The 19989-nt window shown below is 42.5% G+C and overlaps 1 protein-coding gene across 5 annotated transcripts in view; it reads right to left on the bottom strand.

Moving 5' to 3' along the window:
- The window catches only part of dym (dymeclin), a 90113-nt gene that overhangs the window by 39368 nt on the left and 30756 nt on the right, over positions 1–19989 (bottom strand). For all 5 annotated transcript variants that reach the window (XM_072714603.1, XM_072714606.1, XM_072714605.1 and 2 more), the window contains exons 9-13: positions 12126–12311; positions 11139–11317; positions 9572–9697; positions 4056–4169; positions 3782–3876 (exon numbers count right to left, since the gene is read on the bottom strand). In XM_072714603.1, coding sequence (XP_072570704.1) covers positions 3782–3876; positions 4056–4169; positions 9572–9697; positions 11139–11317; positions 12126–12311 — 700 coding nt within the window. The remainder of the gene's footprint in view (positions 1–3781; positions 3877–4055; positions 4170–9571; positions 9698–11138; positions 11318–12125; positions 12312–19989) is intronic.

The following is a 19989-nucleotide window of genomic DNA, read 5'->3' as shown; positions in this document are numbered from 1 at the left end:
GCACTCCCACTCCTGTCTGCTTCAAAGCGTCTGATTAGCGCGTGTGATCAGAGGAATATTAAACAACTGAACACTCCCCTGGCCGCTGTCTGCCAAACACAACACTGGAGGAAGAAGGAAGGGAGCTGAGGGAATAAGCTCCATCGTTAGCTTCAATTTGTCTCTGAAAAATCTGAAATAAGAGGTTCTGAAACAGAGACCAAAACAGTGACACAAATGTTCACAAACTCGTACCGCGGTTCTGGAAAACGCTGCCGCAGATGCAGCCTGCTGAGCTCTCATTACATTGCTAATGTTACAAGAGTCATTTTTCATTTCACAACTAACATCATAACACATGTAAACCACAACATTATTGTTTTATTTAAAGTTACAGCAATCTGTATATTTTGTAAACTCTACGTTATAGTCATTTTGCTGTGGCTCAACAGTGTGTGTCATGTGACTATTTGATCCAATCACAACTGAGTGATCACGCCTGTGGGAAAAGCTAGGCTAGCTTCATTAGCTTAAGACCGATAACCCTCTCGATTGCACCAATCTACTAGTGATTAATAAAACCCAGAAGTTTCTTCTTTGTTTCATCTTATTCACAGTTCCCCTCACCCCCTCAAAAAAGGCCTGAATTAAACCATGACTTCAGAGTATTGTTACACCCCTAATACTTTCACAAATACATTGCGTATTTCCACTGAAACATTACTCACTTAGGGAGTACGTCAATATTACTACAATATAGAGCACAGAGGAACAGCACTATCAGCTCTTTTGGGCAACAAATCTAACATGACAACAAAGTGTTTAAGCTTTATGGGAGGAAGGTTTTTATGTTTTAATCTTGCGTAGTTATATGGCCCTGGAACTGTTAGAAGGAACCAGGCAAGATATAAAGTACTAGGCACCAGAACCTCACCTATAACATCTGAATGTACAATCACGAGAGAGAACTAACAAAATGTCTAAAAACCTTTAAGTGCTGAGAAAAGGACAAACCCAATCACCCGTGAGGAGAATGTAGAAAAATAACAAACCCATCCATCCGGAGGATAAAAGCTACCATGCTATGAAATCATAGTAATTCAGACAGATAGCAGCTTCGATACTCAAATTCACTTTGTTCCCTGCGCCCGTTGCTCTTTCCGGCAAACTACCAAACACACTGGCTTTAGCACAAAAGAACAGGCCAGTGACATAACTAGCTTCCCTGCCAATTTACTGCATTTAATTACGCTGAGTTAATTCCCGAGTACAGCATTATAATTTATGTAATTGGCTTGTGCATAACTGTGTTAAGAATTAGGAAGGTTGCTAAGGGGAAAAGATTCATGCCATTTGTTGCCATCTTTCCAACTTTCTGAAAGGTTCCGGACAGTGTTTGATACGGAGCACAATCCAGGTAGCAGTACTGCACGTTTTCCAAAGGTGCAGTTCAAAGGATGTGTGAACGATGTAAATGACTCTGCTAAGCAGTCCTGCTCAGTAACTCCAACTCCCACCAGATCATAAACAAACTTTCACACTGAATAGTAAAGCAGCTTTGGTACAGGACTAATGGGCTGCTATAACATTCAGGCTGCACAATTTGAAAAAATCACATCCTTTAAACATGAAACTATTTAATATAAGGCCAACAAATATTTACGTTTTTACTTTATCCGCAGCTAAAAATGTAAGCCCTCAGCCGAACGCTGGCACTCCTCCGTGTACCACGGCGGAGGTCAGCATGTTAAAAGCCCATTTTGTGTTCTTTATTTAGTCTAAAACGAGTAGTCTGGCAGGGCACAGGGAAGAATGAAGGACAAGAGAAGCAAATCAACCACAATGCTCAGAAACAATAAATGATTATCAAAACATTTTTGTTAATTTAAAACTGAAAGGACATAGGGGACAACCCAAAATTTATAGCGAGACCATTATAAGGATGTTTTAGTGCGACTGCCTTTCTGTAAACATCATTTTAAGACTAAGAAGATGAGACATGAAAGATCACTATCATTACAATCCCAGGAAAAGCAGTGGGTGAAAACCAAGCCTGGGTGACGTTATGCAGCAAAATAAACAGGTTGGATTAAACTTTCCTGTCTGGCTGGTTCATTTCGGCAATCAACAGTCCTGTGCCGAGCTTGATGAAGAACACACACACACAGACAGATTTCATCACAAGACCTGAAGAATGTAATGATTTGTGATAGTTATGCTTGAGACTGAATCTGATATGATAGCAGTGAGGCCTACACAAATGAATGCTTAAGTGGTCAATGCAATATCCATTCTTCCCATCCATTTTCTGTATCTGCATGTTATATGCAGGGCCGTGTGGTTCGAAAGCCTACCCCGGAAGCTACAGAAACAGTAGGAGTCAGCCTTTGGAAACACTTATATACACCGAATGTAACCATAACAGTGAAGGCATCTTGGTAATATTGTATAGGTCCACGTCGTGCTGTCAAAACAGCTCTGACCCATAGATCCTGGTAAATGACACACTCGCCCCCAGCCGTCCACATCATATAACAGAAAACGTAACTCAGATCAAGCCTCCTTCTTCCATTGCTCTATAATCTAGTTCTGATGTTCATGTGTCCATTGTAGGTGCTTTCGGAGGCGGACAGGGGTCAGTATGGGCCTGACTGGCCTGCAGCTATGTAGCCCCACAGCTCTGATGCACTGTGTGTTCTGACACCTTTCAATCACAGCCAACATTAACTATTTCAGCAATTTGTGCTGCAGTAGCTTTTCCAGTAGGATTGGACCCAACGAGCTAGCCTTCTCTCCCCACACACATCAGTGAGCCTTGGGAACCCATGACCCCATCATCAGTTCTCTAGTTGGCCTTCCTTGGACCACCTTTGATAAGTATTGACAACTACATACCGGGAACAGCCCACAAGACCCGCCATTTTGGAGATGCTCTGACCCAGTCGTCTACCCATCGCAATTTAGCCCTTGTCAAAATCGCTCAGATCATTATTCTTGCTCATTTTTCCTGGTTCCAACACATAAACTTCAAGAACTGACTCTTCACTTGCCTAATATATAATGGCACCCTTAACAGGTACCATCGTAACAAGATGATAAATGTTTTTGACTTCACCTGTCAGTGATTTTGATGTTATGGCTGACCAGTGTAATCTGCAAGGTAAATCTGTACATGTGATTTACCAACATAACAAACACTCACATCTCAATTAACCGATCAAATGTCTACAGGACAAAGGATTGCAATTAAATATATGTACAATAAAAGTATTTAATCCACCTGAGTGGAAAAGAGCACTGTGGATGTAAACAAGTGACTCAAGTATGTATAATTTTTGCACAAATCAAATATATAGTGAGCAGCATATCATGCAATTACATTAATGCAATTGTGACATGACTAATAACAGTAATAAGCATATACAAGATAAGCAAACATAAATAAGCTTGCTAACCATGAGCGATAGATGCGATTTAATGGTTGTTTGGCAATATGAGCTTTTTTAGCTCTGTGATGGGCCTAGAAAAGTTGGAAAAGTTGGCATGTCATGTAGCTGAGTAAAGCTGATAAGTAACTTATATGAGTGCTGTTCATACTCTTAGGGTTCTGCCATTAGCATCATTCTAAGGTCAGCCACAAACCCGTCGATTCACACTCCCCACTGAACAGCCCAATGGGGACGACCCCGTTTCAGGCTTGTGTGATAAAAGACAAGAGTTATAAGACGTTACTCTCGTTCCTTGATTCAAGATTTCTCCTGATCCCCTGACATGCACGTGCCGTACTGGCAGGAAGTCTCACCTGATGATACGCTGGGCAGCGTACTGGTGCAGGCAGCGAAACTGGGCTGACATGTTAGCCAGGGCGGCCAGGCAGTTTGTGTGAAGGTACTTGTCCTACGGACAGATCCGAAACAAACACAAAGCACTTATCAGCTGTCAGCCCCGGAAAGCGACGGCAATTTACCAACCACCCAGAGCAAAAGTGAGTTTTTAGGTTATTCTTAAAAGGGTGCGCACAGCAGGAAGACAGACTCCGTCGGTTCTACACAATTCACGAGAGCCCGCAGACTCACCCTGGTCCTGGTCATGTTGAACTGGATGGTGCGGATTACCACAAGGATCAGGAGGCTCCCCAGGGAGATCTCAGTCAGAGAGCGTTCCGTGTACCAGGTGATGTTCTTCAACATCTGCAAGGGGAGTGCAGAGGGAGAAGTGAAAAACTGACAGCTAGTGATGGCTTCATTGTGGTCAGAGCTCCCTGGAACAGAAGTGCTTTCATCCAGTGGCACTACACTGTTACTCCAACCCTTCCCAAGCTACAGTTAGCAGCCAGAGCACCTGAGGGAAACGCAGACGCGCTAATTCAAACGTTGTGCCCAGCAGAGGTCAAGTTTCCCCGTAAAATCACTTCCGTTATTCTAGAAGACTTAAAATTCTTGAAGAATACAAGTTTCATAATTCACGTTGGATACCACAACACCATTAGTTACATAAATGACAAAATTTTAAATCAAAATTGATCTAATGTCCATTATATTCGCAAAGCAAACCCATAAAAGGTCTGGCTTGCAACACAATTGCAATTTTTTATCTCAAGAGTATAACAACCGGTTTTTATTCTCTCTGCTAATTTAGTGTCATCGTACTTGACATCAAACATAAGGTTTACTTAAGGCAGCAGATAGAAAAGCACATACTCTTGTGACCAACAATGATTTCCGGTTCAGCAGCCCAGGAAACCCTTTAGCAAAATATACCCAGCTATCTAAATAAGTAAAAACGTATAATTGTAAGCTGTCATTCACGGTGGATAAAAGCATCGGCTAAACAACTCCATTACATGAAATAACAAAAATAAACCCCACAGTCTACTATTTGAACTCTTTAAGCAAGGCTTTATACAAGCATACACATCTGCTGCAACATGCCATATACTTTGTAAGTATAGATATTATTATAAGCATTTGTTGTTTGCTTATGGTAGAAGATCACAAACTAACCCCTGGTGTTGCAGTTTTAGACTGGCTTTGAGTGGGTGTTGGCACAACACATGCTAATTTTGGCACGCAAGCTGTAATTAAGCAGCTCTGAAAAGGTTTGATTAAAACTACCAGTCATCTATGGCAACCACTTGTGTCTTATTTGTGAGTTTGAGGGTGGGGGCATTGAATTTTACAGTAAAACTACACTGGAAAATACAGCTGCAAATGGATTTTTAAGAAAACGTTATAGCATTGTAATAATAAAATGAGCTAAAATACACGCATGCACGCAAACTGTGACATACCTATGTGAATATCTACATGCACAAGTAAAACACATAAACGCTTTTAAAATGTGAGGCAGCTGTTCGGGATGCACAGTATGCTTTCTGGTTGGCCAGGAAATCTGGTCACAAATGCAGACCCCAGAATGCTGAGCCACAACAACTCTGGCTGCAGCATTTAGAGATGATTGAGGAAAAGGACGTAATGGCAACTGGGGCGATGGGGGGCGGGATTACGGGGGGTAACTGATGCACACCAAGGGCTTTGGGGGGCTGGGGGGGCTGGGACCAAAATGCACATAGTGTGAAAAAGGTTGACTGGAAGGAAATGCATTAATGAATCCAAAAAATGTCGCATGATTTTGGTAAAAATTCATTGGATGCCTGTAGGAGTGGATCCTCTTTTACATCTTTTTGTGCTGTAAACTCAAGTGCAACAGCAAATCTATCAACCGTCAGAATGTGTGGGTGACAGGCCTTACAGACTGCTAACTCTCCTCACAATTAATTCCAGAGGACTTCTTGACGTCTCACAATGACGAACTGTGCCCAGATGCCAGTCTCTATAGGAATCGTGGAGGCTGGTTTTCGGTGTGGCAGTGAGCCAAAAGACGCTATAGACTTCTGTTGGAATGGTAGTCAAGTTATTGGAAGCTGTAAAAACACTGATTGGTTTGAGGCTGTGTGAGATGTTATTTTAGGGATAAAAAGATTGGCTGTGTTAATGCATTTATATATGAGTAACTGCACAATGAGCGCTGATGGTGATGCACAGCCATGTGTGGCATTTATAGACGCGAAGGCTATTGTTCCTGTGTGAGACTCAGGGGTCCTTGCTGTTGCTACACTTAAATCATGCTAATGAAAGGCTTACTGACCACACAGGCACCTTGAGATTAGATGTGCACAACAGACTTTAATTGCTTTTGACACAGTTCATCCACTTACCACTATGCATGCAACGATACAAAATCCCTGCAAATACACACACATGCAAACATTTCAAAATTAATGTTGCACTGCTAAGAAAGCCAGTTCAGAAATTTCAACATAACTTTTGAAGGGGAAAAACACTTTGATACATCAAGGGTTGTAACATTATAAATGCATTCAATTAGGAGGGAAATAGCATGAAATCATCTTTGTGTGACCAGATAGGGCCTGCTTCTCTTCATTACGGCAAACAGAGCGAGCCCGAGAGGATTAGCCAGGATTCTGATTTCACGCTTGTTTACTCTCCTTCACTTTGTTTGGTTGGTAACAGAGGTTTGAAATGCTAAAATAATGCTGACATTAATCACGCTTTTTTTTATTTTTTTAAATTGATGCACTACAACAGCGCATTCTATAATCGAAACCTTCCATTTTCCAGCTGTACAATTTTTTACACAAATGTGTAAATCTCCTATTTGCATTATAAAGTATTCTGACATCACTACAGGTGATACAAGCAACAAGTACAACAAAACATAACTAAAACCTAAACATCTCAGCGCTTCAAATGTGAAAGTGTTGCATTGCAATGTAGCAAATTAATAGCACTAGGAATAAGCTGTTGCCACATGTCATTTATCTACATTTTTGCACAAGTCGAGAGCTATGCAGTGATTGTTATGGATCGCGGCTCCTTACTCTGAATGAATGTCCTAAAATATAAATACTCAAAAAACCTCACACATTCCAGTCATACTACTGCGCTAATGTAATGTATCTCTTCTGTATCAACCGGAATTAACAATGTGAAATACGCCTTGGTAACATGACACAAAGGAAACCTGAATTGCAGAAATGGAGCTGAGTTTGCCGTAGCTGGTAACGAATGACCTGTAATTAGTGGCACTGCCAAGGCAGGTATGGGTGAGCTGGGCTGGAGACCGACATCTCTCAGCAGGAGCAGACTTGCCCCTGCTTGCCTAGTGAAGAAAACAACTCAAAGGAAGCTTAATCTGCAAAACCGAGCACCTTGAAGAAACGAAGATCAACGGTGCTCCGCAAAAAACACAGGGTGCTGTGGCCTTATTCTCCTGCCCAGTAGAACAAGTGTCACTTTCTGCATGTATGTTTCATTAGACTGGATTCAGTCCCCTAACAGAGGAGCACCCTTGGTGAGACCAAGAGGCATGCTTTTCAACATAATGACCTCAAACAGCTTGCAAACTGCAGCAACTGTACTGCTATCTTATCAAGCTACTTAACAGCCTGCCTTTAAAGCCAGTCTACAATTAAATTAATTAATTCACAGAAGAATGGCTGCTACAGTAAAGACTCCTGAGAATGGGGGAAAAGCCATGGTTCTTGTTCAAAAATTAGGTGATATTAAATAAAACAAAAAAAAAAAAAACAGATTTTCAGAAGGAGTTTTTAATTATTCTTATCCAGACCCACCACAACTTGTTTCAACATATTTCCAGTGCTTTAGGTCTCATATTTTCATTTGGGACTGTGATACGTTAAACCAGAATACGGTCTATACAAGTTACACAAGAATACGGTCTGGTGTACCCTGTGTGTAGTCCACACAAATCCTCTCCAAAAGTAGATGAAAACCAGAAAACACCCAAATTTCAGCTCTATCAGTCTACAGAAACTGTCCACAATTTTCCAGCAGGACCATAACACTGACAAACCAAATACAAGCTATAGGTTATCTGTATAGTCACAACACATTTATCTGAGCAATGTGTTTCCTGATCAGTTGGGAAAAAAATATGCCTATTTAATGCACTGTACACTTTTTATTCGGCATTGCATATTTCAGGGAGTGAAAATGTACCCAATCCAAAAACAGCAGCCGTCAACTATGCAGAGGGTGACAGGTTTTGTATTCCGTAAGAATAACGCACACTACATTATAATTTACAGCATGATGCACATTTCTACAATGATTTGAGACCGAGTATACAAAAGCTAAATCTCTCACCATGTATACAAAAACAGACTGAATGCAGATCCTCTCCCCAAAGCTACTTTTTAACATGCAGAATGTGTGGAAACCACGCAAAAAGAACTGGCCCCTTTCCAGCCCTCGATGTAACATAAAACGAATGGGGTTTCAGACATGTCAGCAGATATAAATTAAACATAACACGCTGAAAGCCCACTGGAGAAAGAGGCTGCAGAGAGCGTCGGAGAGCACGCTTTTCACAGACCATCAGGTTTGTGATGCTGTCATTCCTCCAAATGGCACAATTGCTGCATGTCTATTATCAAGACATGACTGTACAAGACGGAACCATATTGCATATAAACAAATATTTCATTAGTGTTGAATGCTTGGCGATTGATGGTGTGAAAGATTGTCAAAACAAACTACAGAGAAGCATCAACATCAAGATGGTACCAAGTATATCTGCCATATGCTGCTGGTATACGTTTTACATATAAACGTATAGCCCATATGACACTAATGATGGATATCTGCATTTGATAATACACACATGGACTGATGCAAGAAATGAATGTTACAAAGTATAAAGCAGAAATAGGAATACCCCGGTTACACATTACAAGTGAAATGTACCTTGAATGGATCTTGGGGAAAAGACAAATTAATATTTTGATAATAAGAAATAATATTTATAGAAAATAAGATATGGAATAATAGTATTTTGTTAGTTATAAACTTAAATTCCTGTATCGACAATCACGCTGGTAAGTTCTCACTGACTCGGTAAAACTAAGAACAAGATATGAAGCACGAAAGTTACCAATAAACGCACAAGAAAAAGTGAGTACATTCATTTCCCATAATAGACTGCTTACTTAAAGTAAGCATAACCACAGAGACAAGATCAGACTTCTAAGAATTATCAAAGCTTACTTGTTTTCCTTAATGCAACAGACACGAGAGGCAAACGTAGCTGATTGTGTCCATTTATAGAGCTGCATGGGGGGGATGCTATTAAAATAAGCTGTCAAGTCATATTTGATTTACCCGTTTTACGTTATGTTGCTAACTGTGCACAGGTGATTATTTTGCTATAAAAACATGCAACCTCATCTTGACGCTGGCAACGACATGTGTGGGGCCAGATTTCAAAAACACGCTACGCTTCCATGCACAACGCCGACTGAAGTTGAGCTGGATGGGATTAAACCCAAAATTCAATTGCTTATTGATAGATGCCTGGCAAAAAGACCACAATTGCACTGCAGGCTTTGGCTTTAAAACCAACACATCAGTTTGCAAAATTAAATATCATTCACATGTAATTTTAATGAGGCAAAATCAATCATCAAAGATTTTTGATTTCACATTTTTTCATCAACTACCTGCAAAATTAGGTTAAACCAGAACGATTTCTGTAATACACGCATACTCACAACTTCATGAATGGATCGGTTGAATGTGTCATCCTCTGTGAGGATAAGGAGGATGATGAGGGCCATATAGACGTGGTGAGAGTTCCTGTCCTCCACGTGGTAAAGGATGTCCAGGATGGGCATGACCTGTGACGAGAAGGCCGCGGTGAGAGACCACACGCGTGGCACCGCGACTCCCGCACTGCAAGCGCATGGGGCACATCTTTGTCACCGCGTCCAAAACGCCAGGCTCGAAGACTGTCTGTTGCCATGACGTCAGACACGGGTGTGAAACGCGGCATTCCAAGTATGCAGACACGGGTGTCAGCGGAACCAAAACACCATGGATATAACCTACACAAGATCCCACACATCTACAGTAGAACATGAATTTAGAACACTTTTTATGGAAACTATTCCAATTTACAGCACCTTCCTGCATATAAGCAGGAAATGTAGATGTGTTACTAAGCTCACCAGCAGCTGACGCACATGATCGGCTTAATGAGTCAAATAAAACCTCCCCAGGAGCACAGGTGAGTGGGAGAAATAGTGTCACTGCAGGGGAAATGGCTCATGTGCTCAGTAAGGTACTTAAGACCTGGTGAGCTCTCGTCTGCCAGCTCACGCTCCAGAGCAGCTGCCAGCCATCTCCTGTGTCCCATTATGTCAATGGGAGTGACCGGGGGCCAATGGCACAGCCTCGGTGACTAAGATCACCCCCCAGCATACTGGCACCTTTCCCTGGGTGCCACTCCATTATATCAGCTCAGAGTCTCACTGTCACGGAGCTCCTGCTTCGGGGAAGCTCGCTGCAATCTCTGCTCAGTTAAACATTTTCAGGAGCTAAATTGGGGTTTGTTTTTTTTTTTTTAACAACTTAATCACTCGATCATTTTTGTTTAAAATGGTGTCAATAGTTGACAGTTCCATTGCGGACATAAAAATATTCATAAATGTAACACTTTTTTTTGGAAAATCCATGTATGCTGCAATGACTCATGGACACCAAAAGTGACTTACTGGTAGATGCTGAAATGATGTGCTTCGTGTTTGGAGACATTGTGAAATAATTCGTTGGTGAATAGTGAGACTGAGTAATGTTTGTGAACGGGAATGCCAGTGTCATCACTGCAGGGAAGTGTTTAGAAATGTGGTGAAGGCACGGAGCTTCAAGCAGACAGCCACGCTCACTGCCACAAATACGGTCAAAACTCGGAACCACCCTGACCGTGACATGCAGCTGTACTGTAGAAATTTCAATTGCATTAATTACTACAGAGCACTAATAATGTTGTTTCAGATAATAAGACTGCACCAATCATTCCCAAATTAAAGACAGGGGTATGAAAACATTCAAAATTATAGCGCAATCAGACCATCAGCAAACAAAATATTAGCTCAATAATTAATACAAAATTCATGGTTCAGAAAAGCTGTCAATGGGAAAGCAGGGCCAGTTGCATAAGTGTGTTTGGGTTCCGGGGGGAATAAGCAGCGGAACAGCAGGATGCAGGGAGTCGGGTCAGCTGGAACTTGGACATGAATGTGAAAAGCAGAGGAGAAGCCCCTGGGGGCGGCAGCTCACCAGGTTCTCCGTGTCGGTGCGGGACAGCACGTAGGTGCGCACGTTGGTGTTCTGGTGCAGCAAGATATACAGTAGCAGAGTGGCCTGATCCGACCTCTGCTGGTCACACAGGGCCGTGTACAGGCTGTTGAAGTTGATCTGGAAGGCGTGTGGGTTCGGTGATGGGATAGACGACGTATCTGAAAGTGACAGGGTGCATTTAGGGTCAGGAGGGCTCTCCAAACTTACCCGAATATCACATTATTAGTACAGCTATTCTCTCTTTCAAAGCAATTGGTTTCAGCAAGCTGTAACAAAAAACATCATCAATATAAATATATAGAGTAGTAAAATAATTCCCTGTCGACGTCAAGTACAATTACTCGGTAAATATAGATATTATTTAAGCATTATGACCAAAAGTCCAATGCAACGGGACAAACCGCATTACTCCACGTGGACAGGATGTTCTGGAACACACTGACGACCAGGTTTTTAACTGCATTACCATATTTTGTCCAGATTAACTGTTCAGATTAAGAAAAAAACCTTTTAAAATAAATAAATAAATAAATAAATAAATAAAACTACTATGAATCTAACTCATTTTTGCCAAGCAATTTAAACCACAACAGCATAAATGAATAACTGAAATACATGACAGGATCCTAAGGAGCTGAGAATCTTTCCTAGCATTCCTCACTGTATCATGGAACTAACTGCTAGCAGAAATTAAAATGTGCATAAAAGCTGGACAGTTAAATAACAGCCAAAGCCATCCAGGCCAGCAGAATGTTCCGGACGTGTCCCTTTAAATTAGAAATGACACAGAGCCACGTTGCCACATCAACTTAAGAAACCAACAGAAGTAAACTCTGGAAAAATAAACAATAGCATGATGTAAACTCAGGAAGCAGGCAGACTGGCGGGGAATCCGTAAATGACGGCTGCTGAATCACAAAGGAAAGAGCCGCGCTGCGGGGAGGGGGGCGGCGAATAGCCACCCACCTTGCGTGTTCTTGAATGACTTGATGGCCTGTCGGTAAGGATTGGGCCAGTCGGGCCCATCGGACAAGTTGGCCAGCACCAACAGTAACAGCAGGCTCTGATTGGGCAGAGGCAGCGGCTGCTGCTCTTGGTCTGGGCTCAGCTTGCTTCCGGCACCCCCGAGTGTGAAGACGGTCCAGAGTCCACCTGCAACAAAGAAGGGGAGCAGCACAGGCGCTGAGTGGAGGACACGTCGGCCTCACATGACCCCCTTCACGTTACCGGAACAGAGGAATGCATAACTTAAATACTGACGTAAAGACCATTTATTGAGGATACAAGACTTAGAGTGCTGGTTTAGCTTTTCTCTATGCTTCCCTCTAGTGGTCAAAGAACATAAATCAATCTATAGGAGTGTCCCTAGCACTGGGCTAAAGCTAATCTTGAGAGAAAGGAGAAAAAAAAATTACTTTGAATGATCAATTGCTGCCCAAAAAACACAAAACAACTAATGAGGATGCGAGGAATAGGAGTGAGAGGCATAGCCTTTGTTATGCTGCCAATAATAGCGATAATTATGGTCCAGCAAATCTGAGTGTAATCCATTTGTTGATCAAACTTTGGTGAATGCTAAAATTACAGAAGAGCTGCCCTTAGCCTGTTAGACACAACAGAAGGCATGTGATCATGTCTGCATGATACACTAGCCCCACAAACCTCATGATCAACACTCTCACTCCCCATAAAAAAACCCCTAATTCTCAGTGTGATATTTAGCGATTCAGAAATATTGATAGACTAGACTAAGAGACGACAATCTTGTGACTAACCCTTGCCCTGTCCTGGCCCCGGCGCCGCTAGACCGAGGCTCCAAACCCAAGGTTCTGGCATCACAGCTTCCAGAGCAACACAAAAGTCACCTTTCACCTCATTGCCATTTGTCATCTGTCTAGTCTGTCTCCCCACCCTTGGAGGAGATAATGCAATGCTTCCTTTGTTAATGGCTGGACGGGTGTTGCGTAATAGGCTTAATGAAAGCACAGAGCATTTGAACAGCTTCCCATCTGCACATCCCATTTGTCAGCTACACGGCCCGAATTGGAGCATCCATTACATGTAAAGAACAAGCTACAGGGGAGAGAATCAGTGTTAGTTATGTGTAAAAAAAATAAATAAATAAAAAATCCGGCCAACAATTGGAAAGAAATGGAATGAACACAGAACGGGCCACTGAGCCGAACCAGCAGGATTCCTGAGATGCCTTGCAGTGAGACAGTGAGCCCGTGTGCAGGGGAGGCCTCTTGGTGACAGCAGCGGGAGATGGGGAGAGAGGGCCTCAAGTTTCACTATCAAATACTCAGCCCTCCTACCTGATACGCAGGCCAGAAGGCCAGGCATTCCATTCTGCATGTGGAAGAGGAAAGCCAAGCTTTCAAAGTGTCCTACTCGCATTAGGGGCCGTAGACACAGTATGAGGACATACTGAGCAATGTGAAAATCATGTTTCTGCTTGGGTAAAACAACTGTTCAAGGAGGACAGCAAGGACCAAACAGCTACAAATGAGCTACTGTAACAATGACATGCACAGACATGCAATTTCGGGTTCCTCAGCAGGTAATTAAAGTTGGAAACACAAGAAATCCAAAACGATCACTGATTTCCTACCACTCTGAGAAACCCTGATACAGCTGCGAATGCGTGCTCATCAGAATAAGGCTATTTGCTTCCACGTAAAAGTTACATTTGAGAATGTTATTATTAGGTTTTACAGATGCAATACAGGAAACAAGAAACGGGTCATACTTGACTCATACTGCAAAGAGACACTAGTTACAGTGCAGTTCCAGCTTGCTTCAAATTTTCAATGCAGAAGAGTCGGTTCTGCAAAGGTGCTGCTGGGATTGGAGAGCAACCGTGACATAAAACCGAAGACACACATATTTCCTATGGGTGTAACGGTACACGGTATATGACTGCACCGTTCAGGACGCCCCCGACGGTTCAATACACACATAAACCGTGGTGACACCATATGCCTATCATTTTCCTATACATACTGACGCAAATATAAGACGATGTTTTTCCCGAAAAAAAGAAAAAAAAAAACATCTAAAACTGGGGTCGTCTATTTTGAGGGCTAGAATTTAAATGTCATTATAGAATAGCAGATGGTGTGAATTATTTGCCTCCAGGAGAAAGGTAGCCGCATACATCAAATGTAATCTACCTCGTTTCAGCAACACGACGTTTTATGAGCAGTGATCCCACCCACTGTTGACAATTGGCTGACGTAATGTGACGGCGTGGGATTGGTCAGCAGCCGGCGTTCTTCGTACCGCACTGCACTTATCTTTAAATGGTGTGAATTAATATGTGTATTTGGGTATCTATGTTAATTTTAAATGTTGTAACTGGGTAACCGTGAGTGTCATGTAGACAGTTGGTTTCCTTGTCTGTGCCACTGCCAACATTAAAGTGATAGTGGCTGTTAATAAAGAAAGCAATTTTCATTTTAAAAGGGCTGTAATCTTTTTTATTAAAACGACTCAATCACTCGCCACAATACGTTTTTTTTGGCCCCTTTATGTACTGCAAGTCTGCTGCATCAAAAACATTATGCGTTCTCTAGGATAGTGGAGATTGCAATATTGATTATCTACACTTACTATGCTGTGACTGCCACCGGTTACTTTTTAACAGTAATAGGCTTAACTTTGTATATGTTCTTGTCAAATGACATCTCTTTTCTTTATAAAGATAAGATCCGGGAGCAGGTGCCTTGGTTCAGTGTGTGTGTTGACATGCTTTTTTTCCCTCTAGTTTAACCCCAACCTCACCATAAAGAAATAGGTCTCCCATTAGGGTACCAACTTGATTTTGCACTTTGTGTTATTTTTGCATTTAATATTGCCAGTACAAGAATGTACCCTGTTTATATAAATTAGAGGAGGCAAATCACTTCAAGGTTGTCAAAGCTTAGAGAGAAGGATTTAATTTCCTTGATTTCATACAGCAGAGATACAACCTAGGCCAAGTAAGTCATGCTGCCATTTTGTTGACTGGAGGAGTTGTTCTATGGGAAATAAAGAGTTAATTAATTAATTAATTAAAGGGTAATGTGCTTTTATTTACTTTGTAAATATAAAGATACCAAAACTACCGTTTCCAAGCTCCAAAAACTGACACACAACGAATCGTGGGAAAATTGTGCCGGTTACACCCCTAGTATTTTTGTTCACACGGTAATATGCTAATTCCTGCTAGCACATCGCAGATAGTCGCCATGTTATGTTACCGTCAAACACTAGCGAAATTAGCATTAGCTTGTGTAAATTTGCATTACGAACCCATTCTGTTCAGCTGTTCCATAGTATTTTAAGTAGGAGGTTGGAAATTTTCAAGTTTCGAGGCAGCGGTGTGTGCGGCAGAGTGTGGCTCAGTAGGCTAAGCCTCTGGGCCTGGGATCAGAAGGTTTCTGGTTCAAGCCCGGCCTCAGCATATCTACAGCTCCTTGAGCAAGGCCCATGATCCCGAGCTCCCTGGATGCTGCTATGGGTGGCTGCCCTTCGCAGCCTGCTTGCTCTCACCTGCAGAGAGCAAGTGGGGCTCGCGAACAGAGAATTTCCCCATAGGGATCAACAAAGTATATATTATTAATATAATGCATCAACACATCACGATGTGCGATACTACTAATAATGAATAATAAATAGAATATGTGCTTTTTTCCTTCAGATAATCCATGCATATCAATGTAGATCACTGATATTCCTGTGTGTTTCGACCAATCGGATGGTGATGCAACCAGCTCGGTTTGGTCATGCTTTCGGCCCTGCTAGTCAGCCAGCTCATGTCAATGTGGCTACAGCTCGCAGAATATATAGCCGTCTCTTCATGACTCCTGTACGGCTTGGTCCTGCGATATGTTATATTTCCAAGCTTATTATTCAAGGAGAGTGACTTTTCGGTTAACAATGGTCTTGGTTACTCAACCTTTGTATGCAGTCTTTGTTAATGAGTCGACAAATTCAGAGCCACAGTAGCGCCAAGCATCACTCAACGTTTTAGCATTAACTCTTCAAGAGCCACACCTAAATAAAGACAAATACCCAACTAGCAACTGCTCTGTCCTCGACCACGGCCTGTTTTTATACTCAACCCTTGCTGTTGGTATACAACATGTCCTAGAATCAGGAAGAACATATCCAGGGAGTGGGGAGCCTACAGGGAATTCGACCAGGAATAAGAGCAGCATAGGCAAAGAAAAACGAGCTACACTGATGTGGCTGACAATGTTTCCTCTTTGGGTTTTTAAATTGATAGCTTTTTTTTTTTAATTTAACAGTACACACGCTGTAAGTCAGAGTGTGTACCGGTCAGTGAAGACCTGTTACCTACAGCCTAGGGACAGTCTACATCCACAGGAGCATTTTATTAAGGGTTTAATCTTCTAGAAAGCAGCTCAGTGTCGGGATCTTTCACAAGACTGTCTCGAAAAAGCCCTTCAGACCCCGAGTGTAGTGTGACTCCTATTGCGTCTCTGGTGCCGGTTCTTTGGCTGGAGTCCCACGCCTGCTGCTTACCCAACCCCCCCCCCCCCACCCCCATCTAGCATCACCCCCCACAGACACTGTGACAGGTGGCATCGTCCCTCTCTAGTCTGACACCCCAGTCAGCATAGCTCACTCCATTCGAAAATAAACAACAATAATAAATAAAGCCTCTTTGTTCTCCACAATCATTCTTCTCTATTCAGACCAATTTCACAAAGACCACTTTAATTACGCTACCTTGCCATTATGCAAACACACCATAAAAGAAATTCTCGGTCTTTTTGTTACACATTATGCTGTAGGAGCATATGCTCTAAATGTATGTGTGTACATAGTGTACATATACCACAGTGACAAAAATACAATGCCCTTGATGAAAATATCTTCTGGATAAATCCAGTATTTTGATTAATGTATTTTTAGCAAATAACCAAATAGCCCCATGAAGCTTAGAACTTATTCTACAATATACTGGGGGTGAACAAGAAAACAAACCCTGGCCAAAATTGATAGCTATATATGCATCTCGTCACTGACTATACGTTCGGACAGTAAGAGCAGAGTGGGGGGTTGAATAGCACAGCTGTACATATAATATTTAAATCCATACATCATAATAGAAGACATATCAGAGTTCAAAAGAGGACAAATTGTTGGTGGGCGTCTCGCTGGCGCATCTGTGACCAGGACAGCAAGTCTTTCTGGTGTATCGACAGCCAAGGTATCCAGGGTAATGTTGGCAAACCACCACGAAAGATGGACCACATCCAACAGGAACTGTGGAAGCAAGAGGAAGCTGTCTGACAGGGACGTCTGGGCACTAACCCGGATTGTATCCAAAAAGCATAAAACCACAGCTGTCCAACTCACTGCAGAATTAAATGCACACCTTGACTCTCCTGAATCCACAAAAACGGTTTGTTGGGAGCTCTACAGGGTCAATATTCATGGTCAGGCCGCTATAGCCAAACCTTTGGTTACTCAGGTCAATGCCAAACGTTGGTTTCCATGGTGCCAACACATCAAGGCCTGTGGACAATGTGAAACATGTATTGTCCTCTGATGATTCCGCCTTCACTGTCTTTCCCACCTCCAGGAGAGTTACAGTGTGGAGAAGCCCAAAGAGGCTTACCACCCGGACTGTTGTGTACCCAGAGTTCAACACGGGGGTGGATCAGCGGTGGTTTGGGCTGCAATATCATGGCATTCCCTAGGACTACTACTTGTTCTAAATGGGAGCAACACTGCCGGACTTCTGTTCACCCAATGGTTTAAACATTGTACCCCGAAGGTGCATCAGGATGATAATGCACCAATACACACAGCAAGACTGATGACTGAGCGGTTTGATGAACAAGAAAGTGAAGTTGAACATCTCCCACGACCTGCATTGACACCAGATCTTAATATTATTGAGCTATTTTGGAGTCTTTCGGAGGAGCGAATCATGACCACTACTCTGCAAGAGGAGCTCAGAATCCCCCTTGAATCTGCTATTCCAAAGAAAAACTGATGCCGTATTGGCCGCATAAAGGAGGCCCTACACCATACTAATAAATTATTGAGGTCTAAAATCACGTGTTTCAGTTTCATTGCCCAACCTACGGAACAAACAGTGACTATGCACTTTTCTGTCAGAATGTGTCTGCTTTATTGTGCTTTATTATAATTTTTGTATTTTTTCTTACCATTTAACCCTATTGGAGAAATTAAAGCATAACACTGATGTGTTGATTGCCCCCAATTCAGAATAATCTTATGTGAACCCAGAACCATCCAACAGGGTAATACATTACTACAACAATGATACTGGCTTGTGAGGGTTTACCCAAAATAATTATAGCTGCATACATTCAGTTACTCAAAGACACTGTGCGTATATGTTCAGCTACAGCAGTGGTGTGTGGCTCAGTGGGTTAGGACTGTGACCGGAGGGTGACCAAGCCTTGCAGACAGATGCCACTCTTGGGCCCTTGAGCAAGGCCCTTAAACACCAATAGCTAAGGGTCACTGCACGCTGGCTGACCCCGCCCTCTGATCGCAAGCTTGCTCTCACCTGCATGTGTGTCTGCATGACTCATTGAGAGCAAGATGTGGTCGGTGAAGAGACAATTTCCCCACGGGGATCAATAAAGTGCAAACTCTATTCCATTGTATAGGGTTGAGAGAAAGATAGCAGAGTCACTTGGTGGGTGGGTTTAATATCACTGCAATTACATATCCTCATGTAAATCTGAAAAAGGCTGTACACTGCAAAAGCGGATGAGGAAAGCACATGCTCTGAGCTGGGCCAGAAGAAATCTGTTCTTTTCCCTAAAAACATGGAGTCACCCCACACATTCCTTAAGCTTGCTTTAAGATGTACTACAAGAAACCAGTGCCAGCTGATGAAATCAACTTAAAAAAGAAAAATTAAAATCCCATTCAGTGATCTAATGGGCAGACTATTTCAAAAGTCTAGTCAGTTCATGTCCTTTCTGCTGCCTCTGCTCTGTAGTTCGGCAGCCAGTGGAATAATCCGGTCACAAAACAGGGAAGAATCCAGCTAAGGATCCTTGACTGACCTCACGCCGATCCAGAGCTCACACCCACTTGGCCACCCAAAATCCGCCTCTTAACATTGAGGCCGTCCATCTTCATTCCCAGCCTGCCCTCCTATGGGTGACCCTGAATCAGAGTATTAAGATGGTAATCCTGTACACTGGCCTTCAAACGGGAGCAGAGAGAGGCGGGTGGCAGGCAGGGAATTCTGGGTATTAATCCTCCCAGCAGACACTCGGTCAAGCCAGTAGCAGTTTAACTTTCAGACATTAAAATTGCAAGAGGATTCCGTGCTTCTATTGGGGTTGCTTTGTCCCAGCCATATTCTGGGAAGCAGGCAGGTGCCGTGAAGGAGCATATACAGGAAGTGAGAGGGGGACCCAGTGCACCAACGCAAGGGCTGCAAAGCAGGACAGGAAATTAAATACAGCTGAAAACAAGGAGGGGAAAAAATGACCTGGAAGCTTAAATGTATCTGAAATGACAGCCCTCATAAAGGACCTGCCTCCTTTTTCCAGACTATGAGACCCTTCCTTAAAAATCAGCAACAAAAAGGTTATTTGCATCGTTGCTGTGAGTCTGCAGACTTTTTGAGGTCTCGCTGCTGGTTTTCTGTCTGCTCGCGTCGAGTAGTGGGTTGCAGGTTTTTACTTATGCGGCTAGTGAAGTTCTCTTTCACATGCCCTTTTTTCCAGTTCTGACTAAAGCAAACCATGCAGTCATCATCATGTTCTCACACAGAAATAGCAGCCTACAGATCAGTCGTGATCCTAAATTAATAGCCACTATT

Source organism: Paramormyrops kingsleyae, chromosome 7, assembly GCF_048594095.1.
Source record: "Paramormyrops kingsleyae isolate MSU_618 chromosome 7, PKINGS_0.4, whole genome shotgun sequence".
NCBI lineage: Eukaryota > Metazoa > Chordata > Actinopteri > Osteoglossiformes > Mormyridae > Paramormyrops > Paramormyrops kingsleyae.
This window is presented reverse-complemented; position numbering and strand designations above follow the sequence as displayed.